The following is an 18,556-nucleotide window of genomic DNA, read 5'->3' on the forward strand; positions in this document are numbered from 1 at the left end:
AACCAGTTTCAGGTAAATATACTGTTTTTCTAATCTATACAGATTATGAAAACAGTCAATATAAATCTGAAATTAAACCCTCTATGATCTGAAGTATTTCATGTTTTGTGCAGGTTGTGACCAACTCCCAGAAGACTTGTCTCCAGACCTTATGGAATAGAGATAGGAGCTGGGACTAGACAAAATGAGCCGAGTGGCACGTTTGACAGCAAAGAAATTAAAAGGACGGGTTGTAAAAAAGAGGGGGACAGATGCAGCAATGAAAGAAATTATAAAAGGGACTGTGGCCCATCGAATGATTGATTTTTGTCACCATATTTCTATCATCTGTCATTTGAACTCTGTGTCCTCTAAAAATGATGTTCACATACATTTGCATAAGAAAATATGTTAAGCAGGAAATATAAAGCCACCTGGATTCAGGGAGAGAGTGGGTCTTTATTTTATATTGAGTAAGTTAGTTCTGACCCAAAAAACAAGACGGGTTGCTTTGAGCCTGTCACGATTAGGCTTTGCCTTCTGTGTTCTGTGTCTGTGTGTGTCTTTGTGTCTGTGTGTAGCTCCACTCCCTCATCACCAGCCTAACTCCCTTCAACTGCCTCTGATCACTAATCAAGCACTCCCTCCTCATCAGCACAACTCCCCTCACCTGTTCAAGCCGCTATATATACTCCCCTGCTTTCCCTGTTCCGGTGCCAGATCATTGTCATGTCAACCCGCCTGTTTGCCTCGTCCGCTGCCTGCCCTGCCTCGTCCGCTGCCTGCCCTGCCTCGTCCTGCCCGGTTTCCCCCCTCGTCTCTCGTCCTGTCCTCGGATTCCCTGCTGTGTGCCTGTAAGTTTCCTGTTGTGTTCTTGGTTCATTAAAACCCGTTCCACTCTGCTTCTGGTCATGTCTGCTTTTGAGTCCTCCACCACACCCCGTGACAGAGCCGTTCAATATTTTAACATCATCTTAGGTCAGGGGTGTTCAAACCTTTTTCAAAGAGGGCCACATTTGATAATGTGAAAATGCCCAAGGGCCAACAGTCCCTGCTGACATTATTTTAAACAATACAAGTAGCCTATACACACAGTATTATTTAATAATTATATTTTCAATGACAGCAAATAGCAATGTAACCAAATGTGACCATTCAGGTGTGAATAAATCTCAAGAACTATTCTGTTTCTTTCACATCTTGAAAGTTAGATAACATAAAGAACAAGCCATCTAAAAGCTAACTACCTAGAAACTGATCAATGTTTTCACCTCAAGACAATCTTAAATATGACTTGGAGAGGGTAATGAAAAGTTGTCTAACATTTAAGTTCAACACACATGAAACAGGCTAACGAAAAAAAATCAAGTTGTCTCTTAACTCTTCAGTGTTACGAGCCAGGCAAACATTAGCAAACTGTCTTCTTCTCGGGGCAAATGTTTTCTGCTATTTTCATAACACAGGCTTTGATAAACTCACCGTCCGTAAAAGGTTTGTCATGTTTAGCAATTAACATGGCCACTTCGTAGCTGGCTTTGGTGACGTTTTCATTTGACTCATGGGCGAAAAAGGCCGCTGCTGTGTGGTCAAGTTATCTTGGAGTTGCTTCACTTTTCTAGCACGGTCGCTCTCTGATAGCTTGTTGCAGCATTAGCATGTTTGGTCTCGTAGTGTGTCTTTACATTATATTCTTTAAACAAGGTAACAGTCTCATGACTAATTAGGCAGACAGTTGTTTCAGTTTTCAGTGAAAAAATATTGCGATCTCCACCTCTCCTGGAAGCAGCGGCCCTCGTTATCGACTTTGCTTTTTTTACTTTACGTAGCCGTGACAGTTCAAGGGTCAGAGCCAATTTCAAACAGCCAGACAGTTACAGAGTGGTGCTGCCACCATGAGGTAAAAAGAGGAATTGCATGTTGAATTTGTATGATTTATCCATTCCGTTTTGACTGTGCTGGCGGGCCATAAATAATGCATTTTAAGACAGAAGGTGCGGGCCGTATAAAATCTGACCTCGGGCCGTGATTGGCATTCCGGATGCCATATAGGGTTGCTGAGGCAAACACCTGTGAAATGTGGAGACAGGACTTTGAACCTCTGTTCTATAACTCATGGTTTCCTCCACTGTAAGTGATAGCTGGCATCACCACACTGGCACATCTGCCGTCACAAGAGGATGGAAATCTTCCAATAGCTTATCCAACAGACAAGATTGACTTAGCTGCCGGAGGCATTTATCAGAGAGGTGCTGAGGTTTCTACCAGATGCTACAAGCAGCTAACTGGTGATGCCACAGATGGGGGAGGACACCGAGTCCCCTCTAGTGATGGAAACAGCAGGGCTTGTAAAGAGGAAGACGGTCTGCTGTCACACCATACCTAACCCACGACCTATTTGAATGGGCAGGAGATGTGTGCAATGTATAATCGGGTGTTAAGATCTGGTGAATTTTCAGTTTGTGGTCTCATCTTGTTCGTAGGTAGAAGGTAAAGGGAATCAGACATGGTTTCGGCAGATCTCGGTGTGCTTAATATGTACAGTGAGAAACGAATACTTTAACGTTTGGGCTGCCAGAGAGGGTTGAAGTGGTGTTTTACTGTCATCCTACCTGACGTTTGTTCTAGTGAACTGTATTATCAAGAGGTTACTGTGTGTGTGCCGTGAAACTGTAATTTAAAATAGTATCAAACAGGTCAGGGACGTGCTGCTGCACTGCTCTGTTTGATTGAAACTTTCAAGTATCTAGTTTTTATAAACGCCCTCAATCAGTGATTTTCCAGCAAGGGTTCGGCCTGTGACAGATTTGAGAAAACTCCTGCTGTGATTGAGGTGAGGCCAGACAACGTCAACCCACAGAGAGACCCTACATTATCCAATACTGATTTGCCCTTTTGAATGGCCAAATGAGTAATTTCAATATATTAATATTCCTAAAAGATTAAGACTGGTTCTGCACATTTGCAGTGGCTTATTAGTGTGAAACAGGAAGATGAATAGTGTGCCTTGGATAACTAGAGTTCTACGTAATTGTTACTTACTCACCGGGACACATAATGTCTTTATATTGCGCTTTCAATGCTTGGCCTGTTGCCAAAACAAAATAGTCTCGATAAATCTTTTTAAAAATATCTTATTGTAGCTTTGAAACTGCACCTACACTTACAACAACCCTCTTGTACTTCAAAAGCCCAAAGCAATATAACAAGAGTACAATGGCAGACTCTTACACACACACACACACACACAGAGGGAGTCAAGAGCCACCTGTGTTGTGACTTTCGCTCAGGACGTCATGTACAGTGGTAGACAGTTTGTCCCAATTCTCACTAATCTCTATGGAGGTGAAGTCAGACTTCAGATGGATTAAGGAGCAACTTCAGCAACAATAATACTCAGCAACCTTTAGATGTTGTTCCACACAAGGTCACCAGGTCTGGATGTGTAGAGCATATAGATCCCTTGGTATGAAAGGGTTCAGTGGAAGCTTGCCAAAGGTGAACTGGTGGTTGCTTGTTGCTTGTACCAGTTCTACAGTATCCTTAAAGTTTAACTGTACCCGCAGGTCAGAGCCTAAATTCACCCACCGCATGATTTTGAAAAGAATGCAAAACCACACCCGCTTGGCTTATGACAAAAGCCTTGACGCAGTGTCGACAAATAAGACAGCCGACACCAAATAGCGATATGTGGCACTGAATTTGATGGATGTGATGTTCATCAGACCACAGATGAGACGACAATTAATTATTCCTGCAGGGCTGCTTTGCTGTTTTTTTCCATTTGTAAGCTATCACTCAAATGGCGGGAAGATGTAAAAATCGGACATTCAAATATTTTTATAGTTCCCTTGGTTTCCTAATTCCCTTGGAAAAATAAATCTTAAAACATTTCTTAGATATGACTTCGTCACTTTGCTCAAGTGAGCTAAAAGTAAGTAGAGAAACCCTGAAGCGTAAAGACATTAGGCCTATACATTATGTTGCTGTACCAAATGCAGTTATTCAGAACAATTTACAGTACAGACCTCACTCTAGACAGGTTTTGGAATTATTTTCTACACAAATGCAAACACCAGTAAAAACAGTTTGGCATGTGTGTTGATTAGATTTGTGTGATCTGTCTTTATGTGTGTGCATGAAAACAAGGATAGATCAAAGCACTAGGTTAGGACTGGTTATTGTCCATGTGGGCTTGCAGGAAGTCTCTGCCTCTAATTACAGGACTACACACACACACACACACACACACACATTCAAACACTGTATTATTTTCCTTTTAATATCTTAGGACAGAGACCCTTTAAAAGGTTTTGTGTTCAGGTTTGTCGAAAACCTATAAAGGCAAGCAAGTATTCTAATATAAACCTACCACTGAGGTTAGATGTGGGCTACTTTAAGTATTAATTGCTTGTTCTCTGAAGCAATAACAAGATTATGTCTGAACAAGTAATTGGCATACAACAGGTGGGCATGTTAACCCCTTCACTTTCCAACCAACCGGCAACTCCTTCAATGGCTCCTCTCTCCCTCGGTCTCTCTCTCTCGCTCCGCTTTACTCGTTTGAAACGAGTTCAAAACAAATGGGTCCAGTCACACTGCAAGCTCTCCATTAAAGAAGGGGTACATTGTTGAATCAGAATAAGGTGTGTTTGGTGCACACAAGTATTAAGATGAAATAAAAATACAGGCAAAGTACTGCAAAAGTTCAGAACAACAAATTTGTAAAATATAAACCTTTTAAATGAGAGAACTGTACAGTTTTGTGCAAAAACTTGTATTGTAATATAACTTGCAGCTTACACAATTACTGCAGTTTGCTTGTAAGTAACCCACTCTCCCGGGTCAGTTGGTGCATCTTTGTTTTGTTTTTCTCTGACAGGGTAAAACGTTGGTAATGTGCTTGGTCTTTAGCAGTGGTGGAAGAAGTAAAAGTAGTAGCATTCTAAACTTTCAAGTAAAAGTATGCCAATATATTATCAGCTACATTTACTAAAAGTATGAAAATTAAAAGTACTCTTTTTCAGTAAATTGTTGCCTGTCAGTGTTTTACCACAGCTATGATGTTTTGGGATTAATATGCTGCATTACCGAATATGTTGCACTTTACTGCTGTAGATGTTTAAGGTTGATCTTATTCTAACTCTTTTGTTGAGTAGTTTCATCTACAGCAATACATCATATTCTATACGGGGATTTAGTTAATTTAGCTTAAGAAGTACATAAAGGAAGACTTCATCCTTCAGTTTATGACAAGCCTTCAAATCAAATCACTACATTTGGACAATATATAATTTTTACTGGACAAGATGGGTAGAGAGTAGCCTACACCATTTCCCTGATGTAGTAGAGTAAGATAGGTCTAAATAACATGGAAATACTTGTAAAGTAAAGGTGGTTACCTCGAATTTGCACTTAAGTAGGCTACACCACTTAAGTAGTTTTAACCACCACTGGTCGTCAATAAGAAGACAACTGAGTTACATGGCCTCATATGTGTATAGGCTAGAACAGCGCAGTAAAATCTGTGTTTTAAAGATACAAAGGCATTCAATATTTCAGAATGAAAATGTGTTTTTCTCGGTAGTAAATGTGAGGACTATAGTATTTTTTGTAGGCCAATGCAATGTGTAATAGGCTGGCTCCCTGCGCGCGCACTCTCGGTGCGCTCTAATTAGTGCGCGCACTCTTGTGTAAAGGTGGAGGCTCGGCTCGTCGCTGCTGCGCCGCTCAGAAGAAACTTGAGCTGTTAAAACTTTGACGAACATCGTTAGATGTCTGCCACATAACCAGACCTATTTAGAGTATATGCTGCTCAAGAACTCTCCCAATGTTTGACGAAGGAGACGAACCCGACAGCGGCGAAAGAGCCCATCTGTCTGAGTCTCCCTCACCGCCTCTGCCTGTCTGTCTTCCCCGAGGATCACCTTCCTCACCGCGGCCCCTGGACCTCTTTTCCTCCGCCTCTCCGCTGCTGGGGGACGCAGACCCGCCTTACCTCGCCACTCCGGAGTGTCTTTACCCGTCTCCAGACAACCAGGAACCCGGGGACTCCCCACATTCCACACCGCCAAAGTTATACCAGAGCATCGGGGACACCGGCTCTCCGTTTCGTTCGTGGCAGGATGTGCGGACAGATGCGCTGTTCGACCGCTGCGATGCCCCGTTCCCCAAGTGGAGAGGACGAGGCGCGGCGAACGCTGACAGCTTTCAGCACCGCGGACAGAGACTCCACCGGGCACCAGAGGGCTCGGACAACGGGGACCGCGGGAACCACTCCGTTGAGCACATCGACACCGGGTTCAACTCCGAAAGCAGGCAAACGTGAGTCATCCTCTTATATTCACCCACAACTTTTGTCCATCCACCCAGAGACATGATGCATAAGTAGAAGTCACCAGTGTCGCGCGGCCTTGTGTAGAGTCCATGTGCTTAAACTCTGCAATTTGCAGTTATGCAATTTGCGTTCATGCAAAGAGGCTGCTGAGCAATAGTTTAGAAATGGCAAAGCTGTTCTGGGTTGAGAGAATTTAATCAACAGTAACTAATCCACCTGGGAAGTCAACAAGTAGAGGTCAGTGTTGGAGAGAGTAGAGTGAAGCAGCAGGATTTTCCCTGAGCCAGTCACCTGTCTATGCAGCTTTGGACCAAAACGCTGTGTTTTAATACATCAATGGGACTGGACTGTGATGTACAATGGATCAGTATTACTAGAGGGTCGTCACATATTTTTCTGTCATTCACTGCATGAATTGCAAACTGATGTTCCTTCTTAAATGGAACATTTGCAGTAGATGTGTTCAATTTGTGTTAATTGAGTCTATAGCTAACTAACTTTGCTGTTATTTTAGCTTAGCTTGTGCTGAAGTGTGTTTGAGTTGGAATGAATGGGTGTGTCTTTGTAGCTTTTCCCTATGTCGTCCTTGTGTTGAGAGAGAGAGCATCTTCATTGGTTCCGGTGCGCAAATGCATAAGCATCAGTCAATGGGGATTGTGCGTGTATGTGTGTGCGTTGTGTGTGTGTGTGTGTGTGTGTGTGTGTGTGTGTGTGTGTGTGTGTGTGAGTAAGAGATAGACAACAGGACAAAACCATGTGACACCGAGCAGACTACAGAAATTGGCTTGCAGAGTACATCCCCACAATGTCACTCGTCACGCACACAAGGACTTGCACAGAAACACTTGCACAGAAACACTTGCACAGAAACACTTGCACAGAAACACTTGGGAACTGTCATTTTTAAAATGCTACAGTGCCCTATATACAGTTAATTATCCCAATTGACCTTATGTTTAAAGCAACATTAGGAAATAATCTGTATTTCTGCAATTAAATAGCCCCTCATGGACAGTTGTACACTTACATTTGTTGACAACCATCTAGTATACTTGTCCGAGAAGTTTATCTTGAAAAGACTTGCATGAATGCGACCACGTGAAATTTTTACTCGCACACACAAAAAATGACCACATGTGCGACCACTTTGATCGCAGACTGGAGACTTGCAACAGTGAGAAGGTCTGCTCGGCCGCTGTCTTGAAGCCTTTTATTTCAAAGCTTTTGCCAACGACTAAATGACAGTCCGAGATCAACTCATGTCCGGTCTCTTCAGTCTCTTTTCCTCTGCCATCATGTCGGTATACGTATTCTCAGTATACGTGTGACGTTGTGCCGTAGAGTTATACGCACTTCTCCCCGGAGATCGTACCCACTCACCAAAAGTACATTGTAAAAAAACAGGAGTTTCATGGAGAATGAAAGAGCCGCCATTCTCCTTTATTACAAGGAGTAATACCAGTGTACCTTCAAAATGATATTGAAGCTGTTATTTTATGGTAAAAGAGTTGCATAATGTTGCTTTAACTACTTTACTATGAGATAAGTGCTCACAAGACCGTTTTGGAGGACACAGTCCATTGCATCCATGCAGGAAACATCCAGAGGCACAGCTGGGACATAAATGGTGACACGTAATGGTTATTCATGTAGCACTGCCAGCTTAGTTATGCCTATCAGATATTGTGAATGGCAGGCCTCAGAGTTGTCTCTTTGATCTTCTCTGGTCTGCACCTTTGATACACCAGTGTTCAACTTAAAAGGCCTTGCGTGTAAAAGAAGCATATGCTCTCCTGGATGCCTGACTCGGCTAAATGTTGGACGCTTGTGTGTGTGTCTCTGTGTGAAGGAGAACGTAAGAGAGGATGAACATGCCTGTTTCTCATTACCAGTGAAATATGGTGAGCAACTCACCTTTGATCTTAAAAATTGGCAATTTACTGCTTGAGAGAGTGTCCATGTGTGTGTTTGATAAAGAGAGAGAGAGCGCTGAGAGTTTAACTCTTGAAGATATTCTGCTCATATTTGTGTACTGATAAAGTTGTAAACTCGTTGGCACATTCTGTAAATATTTCTGCTGAGTCGAAACTTCTTTTTCACTCATTATCCTCAAAATTTGATTTCAACCCTGATTCGTCTTCTGCTCTTCCTTTCTTTTTCTCCAGTTCGCCGGTAAATGACCTACTTGATTGCTTGAACTGAACATAATGTACTTGGTGGCCCAACATTAGAGAGTTTAGCTCGAGCAAAAAGGTTATTCAGATTTCATGACAGAAGAGTTCCCAGTAAGTGACAAATAGTTCATGATATTTATCATTGAATGCACTGTAAGTGTTTAGTACACATTTCCTCTACATTTGTTGTTCTCACATCTCCAACATTGATTTAAAAGCACTTTCTATTTCTATTTTCTATTCTAAAGTGTTACAGATCAAAACTCCCCAAAGCCGCCTAAATGTAACTTTAATGAACAACTATAATGTAACTCAAAAACAAATCGGTTGGATCTACTTTATTATTGGTGGGTTGCCTATATCACTTTACATCAATAATGCTTGCCAATATAATGTAACCCAAATATAGTAGCATTGGTATGAAAGAGCTACAGCTTGGCTGGATATGGGGATTCCTGCAATGGTGTGTTGGAATATAGTCTGAATCACCAGCAGCAGTGGTGCGAGATCATTTCTGTCTTCACTGAGAGTTTTGTTGTTAATAGGAGCGGGTCTCTGAGTGACCTGCAGCAACAAAATGAGAGCTGTGTCGACTCAGTAACAGATTGAATTGGCGCAGTGTTTGGTTTAGGGATTAAAAATGTTGCCATATAATCACATTGCAAGTTACTTCCAACCAGTCCATTAACACTCAATTGAAATGAAAGTTGAAAAGGATTTTTCTTCTGAGGTGTTTTTTGAACCATAGCAGGAATTAGAGGTGACTGAATACTGGACTTCTGCTCAACAGGCAGAAAGAAAGACGTCTGTAATGGTATGGGAGTGTGTACAATATAGGCGTACTTTGTATTAAATGGTTTGTGTACCCCTGTAGCCTGACATCATGTTTGGCTACACCCATGTAGGGAATAACGTCTGGTCGTCTTGGTTGCAACAATGCTAATGTGACAAGGCCTTGAGTGTAAAACACAATATGATGTACAAATAAGCAGACATACATACACAATCCCTTCTTCACTCACTCATCTTTCTTCTAACTCTTAGTCCTCCCCACACACACACACACACACACACACACACACACACACACACACACTTTATATCCATCAATATCCATTATGTCTGCCTCCTCCTGTCTTTGTGACTGTAATTCTGCACAAAAATGATGCAAGTAAATTGTATTTCAGATCAGAGTCACAAACAGTCAGAGATGGATGGAGAGGAGGTTAGAGAGGGATGGAAAATGGCGATTCATTACCTGACTATAAGGTTATCTAAATGGGCTGGCAGCCAGACTGTCCCCTCATGTATAAGGAATATTACCAATGCTTACAAATACATCTGTGGATGTGTGTGTGTGTGGTGGGGGTTAAGGGAGATATTGGGTACAACCTACAGCATAATGCATTGTAATAAATCATGACAAACAATGGCCCTAACAAACAAAAACCTTTTAAAACCTTTTAAGCTTCATAAAGGAAGTGTTCACGACATGCTTTTTGTGTTTATTTGCATCACAATTTACAGATGATGCATGTTGTGTCCACTTTCTGTATGTTTGTCCATGGATGCACCTTATGTGTGTGATAGTCAATTGTGTGTGTGTGTGTGTGTGTGTGTGTRTGTGTGTGTGTGTGTGTGTGTGTGAGAGAAAGAGAGATGGATTTTTGTCATCTTGATTGGCAGCCTGAGGCATAAACCGCTGATTGCSTAAAACAAAAATCAAAATCTGCAGAACTTTTATMCCCTTTTATCGCACACTGACTAACACTGTCTCCCTCTYTCTGTCTCTCTTACTCACTCACTCTCTCACTCTCTCTCTCACTCTCTCTCACACACACACACACACACACACGCGCCCACCCTCTCCCACAGTGATTTGCCTTGCTGAGCTCTCTTCATCTCCTCAGTTCCACATCCTTTAACGCCCCCAGGGAATGTTTCCACCACGAACAGATTTCCATTTTCACCTTTTCCTTCAATGTCCAGCCTTCTGTGTACACACACACACACACACACACACACACACACACACCAACGCAAACACACACACAAATAGCCTGAATTACAAACAGGTCTTAGTTATGCTATTCAAGTTTTTCAGGTTGGCAAGATTCCTTTTAGTTCACTCAACAAGAATTGTTTCAATTGTCATATTAGCGTTTTATAAATTCAATCTCAAGTCTAAATGAGTTATTTCACACTGGAGAACCAAATTATTCTGGATAATCATTTTCCACCAACAACACTAGTATTCCCATTCCCACTTTTTATTTCAAAGCGTACCCATATCCAGTATCTCCTCCACGCACTGTTACTCAGTCTTTCTCCCTCTCATTTCTCCAGCTTTGGGATACATCAAGGCTTTTTTTTTTCACTATTTGGGTCAGAGTGTCAGGCCACACAGCAGATGCAGATGTTGTGGCCGATCAATGTGTCTCTAAAATACATATGGGGGAGTACAATAGTCCCAGTGAAATGTGTTTTTCAGTACAAAGTGCACTGTGATTACCAGTGGTTCTGTTTGTGCAAAGTACAGCTAGTCATATTTGACAAGTCCCTTTTGATGAAGAATATTTTTTACCCTCTCTGTCCTGTTGGGATCTGACAGTGTGTCACTGGAAATGGGGCTCCATGTCGAAAGAAAAACAAATAAAGACATTTTGATCAATGTACATGTTCATGCCTGTGTGCACGCATGTGTTGATAATGACAGATTCGCCACTGGCCAAAGAGTCTCTTTGGAACGACCATCACTCACTGGTAGTGTGAGTTTGTCATGCCAGAGCCAATTAAGGTGACGGCTTCATCTCTCTCTTACCAATCAGAGCTATTGACCTGAGATGGCCCCACAGTAAGCTTTGACCCTGGAAGCAGTTCATTGATTTGACCGGAGACAGATACATCACAGATGGATTGGCTTTCTCTGGGGTCAGGGGAGAAGTCTGTGTTAAGCACTGCTGATCATGTTTGACCAGTTCCTGTCCACGGAGGATATCCACATAGGGAGACAGTAATGAGTTTGTTTGCCCCGTTACACCATTGTCCATTTGATGTGACTAATGATTCTGTCGTTTCCTCTTGCCGCCATCATTTGCTCTCTTGCTCTCCTCTGTTCTTTCCTTCGTCAATACTTCATCACTCATTCCACTGATTCGTTCTTTGTCTCCTACCTCAATTTTCATCATTGTCATCCTTGTTCTTTTTATTTTCCCCACTGTTTGCTCTCCACTTTACTGTCCCCAGGGTGGAGGCCATGCATCGCCGGCACACCACATTGAGAGAAAAGGGGCGTCGCCAGGCAGTGCGGGGCCCAGCCTACATGTTCAATGAACGTGGCTCGGCCCTCACTGCAGAGGAGGAGCGTTTCCTGGATGCTGCCGAATACGGAAACATTCCTGTGGTCCGCAAAATGCTGGAAGAGTCCAAAACCCTTAACTTCAATTGTGTAGACTACATGGGCCAGAATTCTTTGCAGCTGGCAGTGGGCAATGAGCACCTAGAAGTGACTGAGCTGCTTCTAAAAAAGGATGGTTTGGCGAGGATCGGTGACGGCCTGCTTTTGGCTATCTCCAAGGGTTATGTCCGAATCGTTGAAGCCATTCTCGCCCACCCTGCTTTTGGAGGAGGTCTCCGACTTGCTTTGAGCCCTCTGGAGCAGGAGATGCGTGATGATGACTTCTACGCTTACGACGAGGACGGAACACGTTTTTCACATGATGTCACGCCCATCATCCTGGCTTCTCACTGCCTGGAGTATGAGATCGTCCACATCCTTTTGACGAAGGGGGCCCGCATTGAAAGGCCTCACGACTACTTCTGTCAGTGTTTCGAATGCATGGAGAAACAGAAGCAAGACGCGTTCAGTCACTCACGCTCCAGGATGAATGCATACAAAGGCCTGGCCAGTGCATCTTACCTGTCACTCAGCAGTGAAGACCCTGTGCTGACCGCCCTCGAGCTCAGCAATGAACTGGCAAGACTGGCCAACATCGAGACCGAGTTTAAGGTAAGGTGGTTTCTATTTTCTCAACATCTTTGCCGATACATTTTCTATCCCCGTGCTTTTTTAAATGCCCAAAACTTCACAAACGTATTATTCCATATGGGGGCCACGGGTTGACCGAAGATTTGGCAGAGTAGCGTAGGGGAGGAAGGTGAAAAAGAGGGATGCTCTTCTTCAGAAGACACACACACAATACATACAGTGCTTTGCTCAAACACTAACAAGATTAAGGAACTTATTGTCAACAATAGGGGTGGTACAACAAATGTGTCAGCCAATTACAATTGAGAGCCAAGCTGTAGAGATGGTAGGTTTAGTTAAAGAACACTCAGAGCACATTTTTAGGGCTGACCGATAGAAAAATAATCATTATTACTTTATGAATAAGAAAAGTTTCTGTTATCAATGTGGCAAAATGGCAAATAAATGCAAAAACACAAATATGAAATTGATGTGGGGTTGTAATATGTATGGGTGGTTAAATCATACACTGCACATTGTGGCTGCAAAGTTTCAAACCTCCCTGCATTTGATATTATTGTATTATTACAGTATAAAGAAATTAAATAATCAAACTGATTTTTAAAGCCATGCTTCACAAGGAACAAAAATAAAACAAAATTTGAATAACTATTCCTATTGTAAGTTCTTAACTACAACATGCTCAAAATCATTTTTTTTTTTATCTAACATTTGTCAGCTAAAGCAAGGAAAGAAAATGTGAAAGACTTTTGTAAGACATTTTGTGAGCAATAGAGTCTCATGTGGACGTCGAGATCATTAATGTAGAAAGCAGGATCATCTAATTGAACCGATCAGAGAACAATAGCCTAATGACATAACAATTCATTTTTTCCTTAATTTGTCCCCCTTTGTTCGCTCATGTGCTACTGCATTTCTTTCCTCCGCTCTTTGCATATTTTTGATTGTCCTCTTTCATCCATTCCTCAATGTTTTCTGCCCACCTTTGTAATTGTCAGTCAGCCTTTCTGCTCGTCATTCTGTTCCCTGTCTCCAGACAAACTAATGAGAAGGGCTCACCTGTGGGACCACATGAGCTCCAACACATTGTTGGAGCTCATCTGCCTCATTAACATCTCATTATCACCCCTTGTCTTCTCTCTTTATTTGTCTCCTGGCTGTTCTTCACATCATCTTCTCATAACGTTAAAATATCAAATAATTGAAGAGAGAGTGCCAATAGCCCGAGACAGCCCTGTTTCATAAGGAGAAATCAAAGTAGGACATAGATCACATTTTCTCAATTATTGTCAAAACAATGTTTGCTTATTGTTTTCTGGGTTTGACGGTATAGTTTGTGAATGAAACATTATTTACCGGCCAACTCTCAACTTTAGAGGTTCTCTATACAGAATTCAGAGCATATCTATTGCCTTCACACGGCGCTCAATGTGGAGCCGGCTAACAGTGCAAACAGCACGGACAGAGCTAACGGTGTTTACCTGAGGGGGTACCGGACCGGAGTGAGCGCTACGTTTCTGCGATGACACCGTTGGTCTGGACGGTGTCATCAGCTGCAACCGCCGTATGAGTGCAGTGCAGAGAGGTGGCCATGAGCCAGCCAATGGGGCACAACACAGAGACCCACATGCAGGGACAGGCGGACGGCCTGGCAACCTCAACAAAACACGGAGAAACTCGGATTACAACTCACATAGACTTCATTCTCTGCTCAGGAAGACATTACTCCACTATATCTTTACATTGCAATTAGTTGTTTGCTTCTATATAAATGCTCTGAATCCAGAATCCTTTAGAAGTTGGAGAGCTTCACAAGGACATGAATGCATGATACACGGTCAGCCACACATACCTATGGTCTTCTGTTGTTATTGATTTAAATTTTTCTTTCGTGGGTTGTGCCTCCAGATGTACCTAAGAATAAGATGAGAGCATGAAGTACTTCCTCCAGGAATACTGTTATGCTTCGTGTCCCATGTTCCCATAGACGTATGAGCAGCCTGGCTCTGAGAATGGCAGTGGCATCAGTCCATTCTGTCGGGTCAACCCTTTGGACAGATTATCATTAAATTTGGGACAGAATTCCCTGCCCCTTCAAATTAATGAACAACCTCTGCCTCCACTGTATTTTGAGATTAGTGCAATAAAGCATACTAACATGCTAACACAGTAAAAGTTCTTTGTTTAATGTTAACATGCCAAATGTATATGTATAGAATCAGAATGCAGCATGGGACAGAGCTTTTGTATCCACTTAGAGAGAAAGAAATGTATGTACAGTACACACAGTCAAGTGCAAGCAAACACTAACACCACTTTCTCACCCACACTCGCAAAAGTCAAAGTGCAGAGAGTAGTGATAGTGTTTCATGTTGGAGGCTTATGTGGAGAGTGGGGACTGCTTAAGGCATATCAGGACCTCCTGATAAAATTAAATAACCAGCCTAACATTTATCTTAAAGCATCTTCATTTTCTTGACAGCCCATCAATTTCTCATAAAAGCCTCTGGACACACACACACACACACACACACACACACACACACTTACATACCCTTGGGAGAGACAGAGAGAGGCGGAGAAGGGTGTTATTTCATTTTGTACATCACATTTCACTCTGTTCTTGCGTCATAGATATTTTAGTTTAATTTAGTTTAAATTAAGACACACGGCCACAGAGAAAGTGAAAAACAGCTATACTGGTGGTGAATGTCCACTGAAGTGCAGTAATACAAACTCTTTCTATCTCTCTCTTCTTCTCATCCCTCCATCTTACATCTTCCTCTCTCTCTCTCCCCATGTTTGAGGCTTGGCTCATGTCCCTCCCAGTTCCCTCATCTGTAACCATTCTCACTCTTTTCACACTGCTCAGTCTCCATTTTCAATCTCACAATCATCCCCCTTCCTTTATCTCAGCCCCCCAAGGCACGAAGCACATACCCTGAATTGTGATTGGATTTTCACATATGCTGCATGTGTGTGTTGTATGTGCATGTCTGTTCTTGATGTATGTCCTATGATTAAGAAAACATTCTTGTACATGCACTACCCTGACGCTCTCCTTTCCCTGAATGTAAACAGTCATGTGATTGTTATTGATGTTTTTCACTTAGCAGCCTAAAGCTGACACACACCAAACGCCTCCTTCTCCTCCAAGTCCCCCAAAGGGCCAATGGATGCTTGATGTCCATAATTTACTTTTTCATTTGCTGATAGTGATGAGCCTTTTGACCAACCTTATCTAACATGCAGCTTTCCAAGCCTAAAGGGCCAGATTTTAAAATGCATGACATATATTGCAGCTGTTTGGTTTTTAAGATTACGAACACACTGTGACTTCACTAAACTGATTGCACCATTTTATATTCAAGAGAGATACTGTTCAAGTCATACTCGAATGAAACTCCCTCAATAAAAGGGTCAAACACTGGAGGAATGCAAATGATGTCCAAGGTCAGTAGGTGCACCAAATGCAGTACATATTTTGGTACTTTTATTTTGTAGCCCGTCTAAATGTACATATAAATAGTTATAATCTTCTTATGGCGCTGTATAATATTAGTTATAAGCACTTAAATATCCATGACCACTGAGAATAACTTATTATAGCACTAGCATGCTTTATAACAGTAATTATAATGCATTGTAAAAAGATTATAATGTATTCCAACTATGGGAATTATAATGCACAATGATCCTATCAAATCAGTGAATGACTAACAATTATGAAGATTTATTATACTTTACTTTAGAAGTCATCATAAAATGCTTCATAAAGTGCTATGATTATTGTCATAAAGCATTATGTATATTTATGAAGGCTTATAACATAAACATAATATATTGAGCTATAAGGTGATTATAACGCATAAGTGTGTTTATAAAGCATTATAGACATGGGCGTCGACTGCTTTGGGCGGGCGGATAGGCTGCCGAAGGCCCAATAAAAGTCCCCTGTTATTTCGTTTTTTCAGAGCTTTTATTATGAAGTGGCAAATTAGGAAAGTTTGGGTTTTCATCAGCAGTAACTTAACAACAATGTCTTTACAGATTAGTAGAAGCAGATATCTGAAAGAATAAACAAGGACGCAGGAGAGAAACTAAACCACAGAGATTCAGTTCCGAAAAGTCTTCATCTGGTCTCCTGCACAGACACGAGTTGAGTCTCGCTCGCAACACACAGTTGTTTGAAGGGGGTGGGGGGTGGGGTGCTGGATGCACGGGCTGGCCGTGGTCTGCAAGATATCACTGCAACTTGCTTATAGACGAGTCGGTTGCGCTTTGGCCCGACTCTGGAGGTTGGTCCCTCTCGGGCACGACTCAGTGCTCTAAAACTGGTAATTGGAACGGAGATCAACGCGGCATGGTTTGACTCTGAGAGGCCAAGAGTGCCAATGGAAGTCTGTGTGTTTGTGTGTACAAAACCCTGCTATCTGGGAACGCAGTAAAGACTCTCACACTGAGCTGAAATGAAACGAGTGCTCAGAAACTAGGTGGGTAAAATATTTTGTTTGTTTGTTTCAGGATAGGCGGGTAGGGGAAACACTGGCATCATAGAAAGTGTTGCCCTTACTATGCATACATACTTTATCATACCTCCCCAAAACTGGTAATTTCCCACCTTGTATAATTGATTGCTGATTTGATGACTGACTGCGGAGACCTGGGTGAAAGTCTGTATAAAACGGGGCATTATCTATACACTTTAGTGGTATCTCTGAACACAGAACAAACACGGCAGTGAAGGCATAATGAGATTCAGTCCTTGAGGACTTTAGAAGCTTCAGTCTGCTGACTGCTTATCTGCTCGGCCAAATGCTGAGGAACAGAACACGCCAGGAGGGCGAAGGGAGGTTGTGTAAGAAAGAAGGGTGAGAAGTGAACTGTGCAGGCGAAGACAGAGGAGCAAACAGTTGAAGCTGGAACAATTAATGAAGGATTAGCAGGAGAGAGGGTTGAAAGGCCTGACAAGGATGGTGAATTGTAGTAAAGTGGGCAAAGTAAATCAGCACTTGGAGCAATTCCCAACACTTGGATGAGGAAGTATACGTCACGAAAGATAATATTTTGTATCTGGTGCCATCAAGTTGTTATGTTGTGTGCACAAAGGGGGCTACGAACGATTGAGGTGCTTAATAACTTGTGGAGTAGGCCTTCAGTATTAGCTCCACTCCAGCAAAAATGTCAACAAAAAGGTTTAAAGAATCAAAAATAGTAATGTTTCTATTTAACTGATAAAAAAACTGAAAGAAAACACACACCCAAGTGCTGGTATGCAAGCACTCAATTTTAGTTCAATTTATTTTGTTCAGCCCAAAATCATAAATCACAAATTTTCCTCAGAGGGCTTTACAATCTGTACAACATACGACATCCTCTTTCCCAGGATCCTCGCATCACAAATAAAGATAAGAGAATGGAAACCCACACACTTAACACTGATCCATTTGTTTTCAGCATAGAAAGATTCAAGTTTTGTTGTTCATAACGTCAAACTTTTGGTCATTTGATTTGGGCTTGTTGTTTCCTTGTGTTCTTGATAGTGTGGACGGGTTAGGCCTTTGTAGAGCCTCGTGTTGATGAACACCTGTCCTAGTGAGTGTAAATGCCAGTTAGGTGACTGATTATCCTGAAGAAGGCTGTTTGCACAAACATTATTTTTGAAAATGTTGGCAATTTATTTACTTTTTGGGCTTTCAGATGGAGTAGTTACCTCACAATATTTTTAATCTTATTTAAATTACAACCATTACCATTCATTCTTTACATGCAAATTCAAACTGTGCATACAATCAGCAGGATGGCAGTGCATTTAAAGTGAGCATTTAAAATGATCATAACAAAAGCAGAGTGGATCCCTTATTTTAGCTTTTGTGGGGTTTAAGTGCATTCTGTTGCACACGTGACTGCTGTTTCTGATAATGTATGAAATGTGATGATGAGGTTACCGTGAGATGATAATTTTACACTATGATGTTTTGTTTTTATCAAACTGACAAATTTGTTGACTACTAAGATAAAGCAAGTCAAGTCGACTCCCTCATTCATCGAATCCACCTCTCTGCTTTTGACATCAGGTCA

The 18,556-nt window shown here is 41.9% G+C and overlaps 1 protein-coding gene across 2 annotated transcripts in view; it reads left to right on the forward strand.

The window, feature by feature from the left end:
- The first annotated feature begins 796 nt into the window (after positions 1-796).
- Positions 797-18,556, forward strand: part of trpc7b (transient receptor potential cation channel, subfamily C, member 7b) — a 50,755-nt gene continuing 32,995 nt past the window's right edge. The window contains exons 1-2 of one of the 2 annotated variants that reach the window (XM_031862806.1): positions 797-833; positions 11,734-12,496. In XM_031862806.1, the coding sequence (XP_031718666.1) occupies positions 11,744-12,496 (753 nt within the window). In that variant the 5' untranslated portion in view covers positions 797-833; positions 11,734-11,743. Of the gene's footprint in view, positions 834-5,664; positions 6,301-11,733; positions 12,497-18,556 lie in introns of those variants that run through there. The other variant, XM_031862805.1, reaches the window with a different exon arrangement.

The sequence above is a fragment of the Anarrhichthys ocellatus genome, unplaced genomic scaffold (genome assembly GCF_004355925.1).
Source record: "Anarrhichthys ocellatus isolate YVR2014 unplaced genomic scaffold, GSC_Weel_1.0 scaffold27, whole genome shotgun sequence".
Lineage (NCBI taxonomy): Eukaryota > Metazoa > Chordata > Actinopteri > Perciformes > Anarhichadidae > Anarrhichthys > Anarrhichthys ocellatus.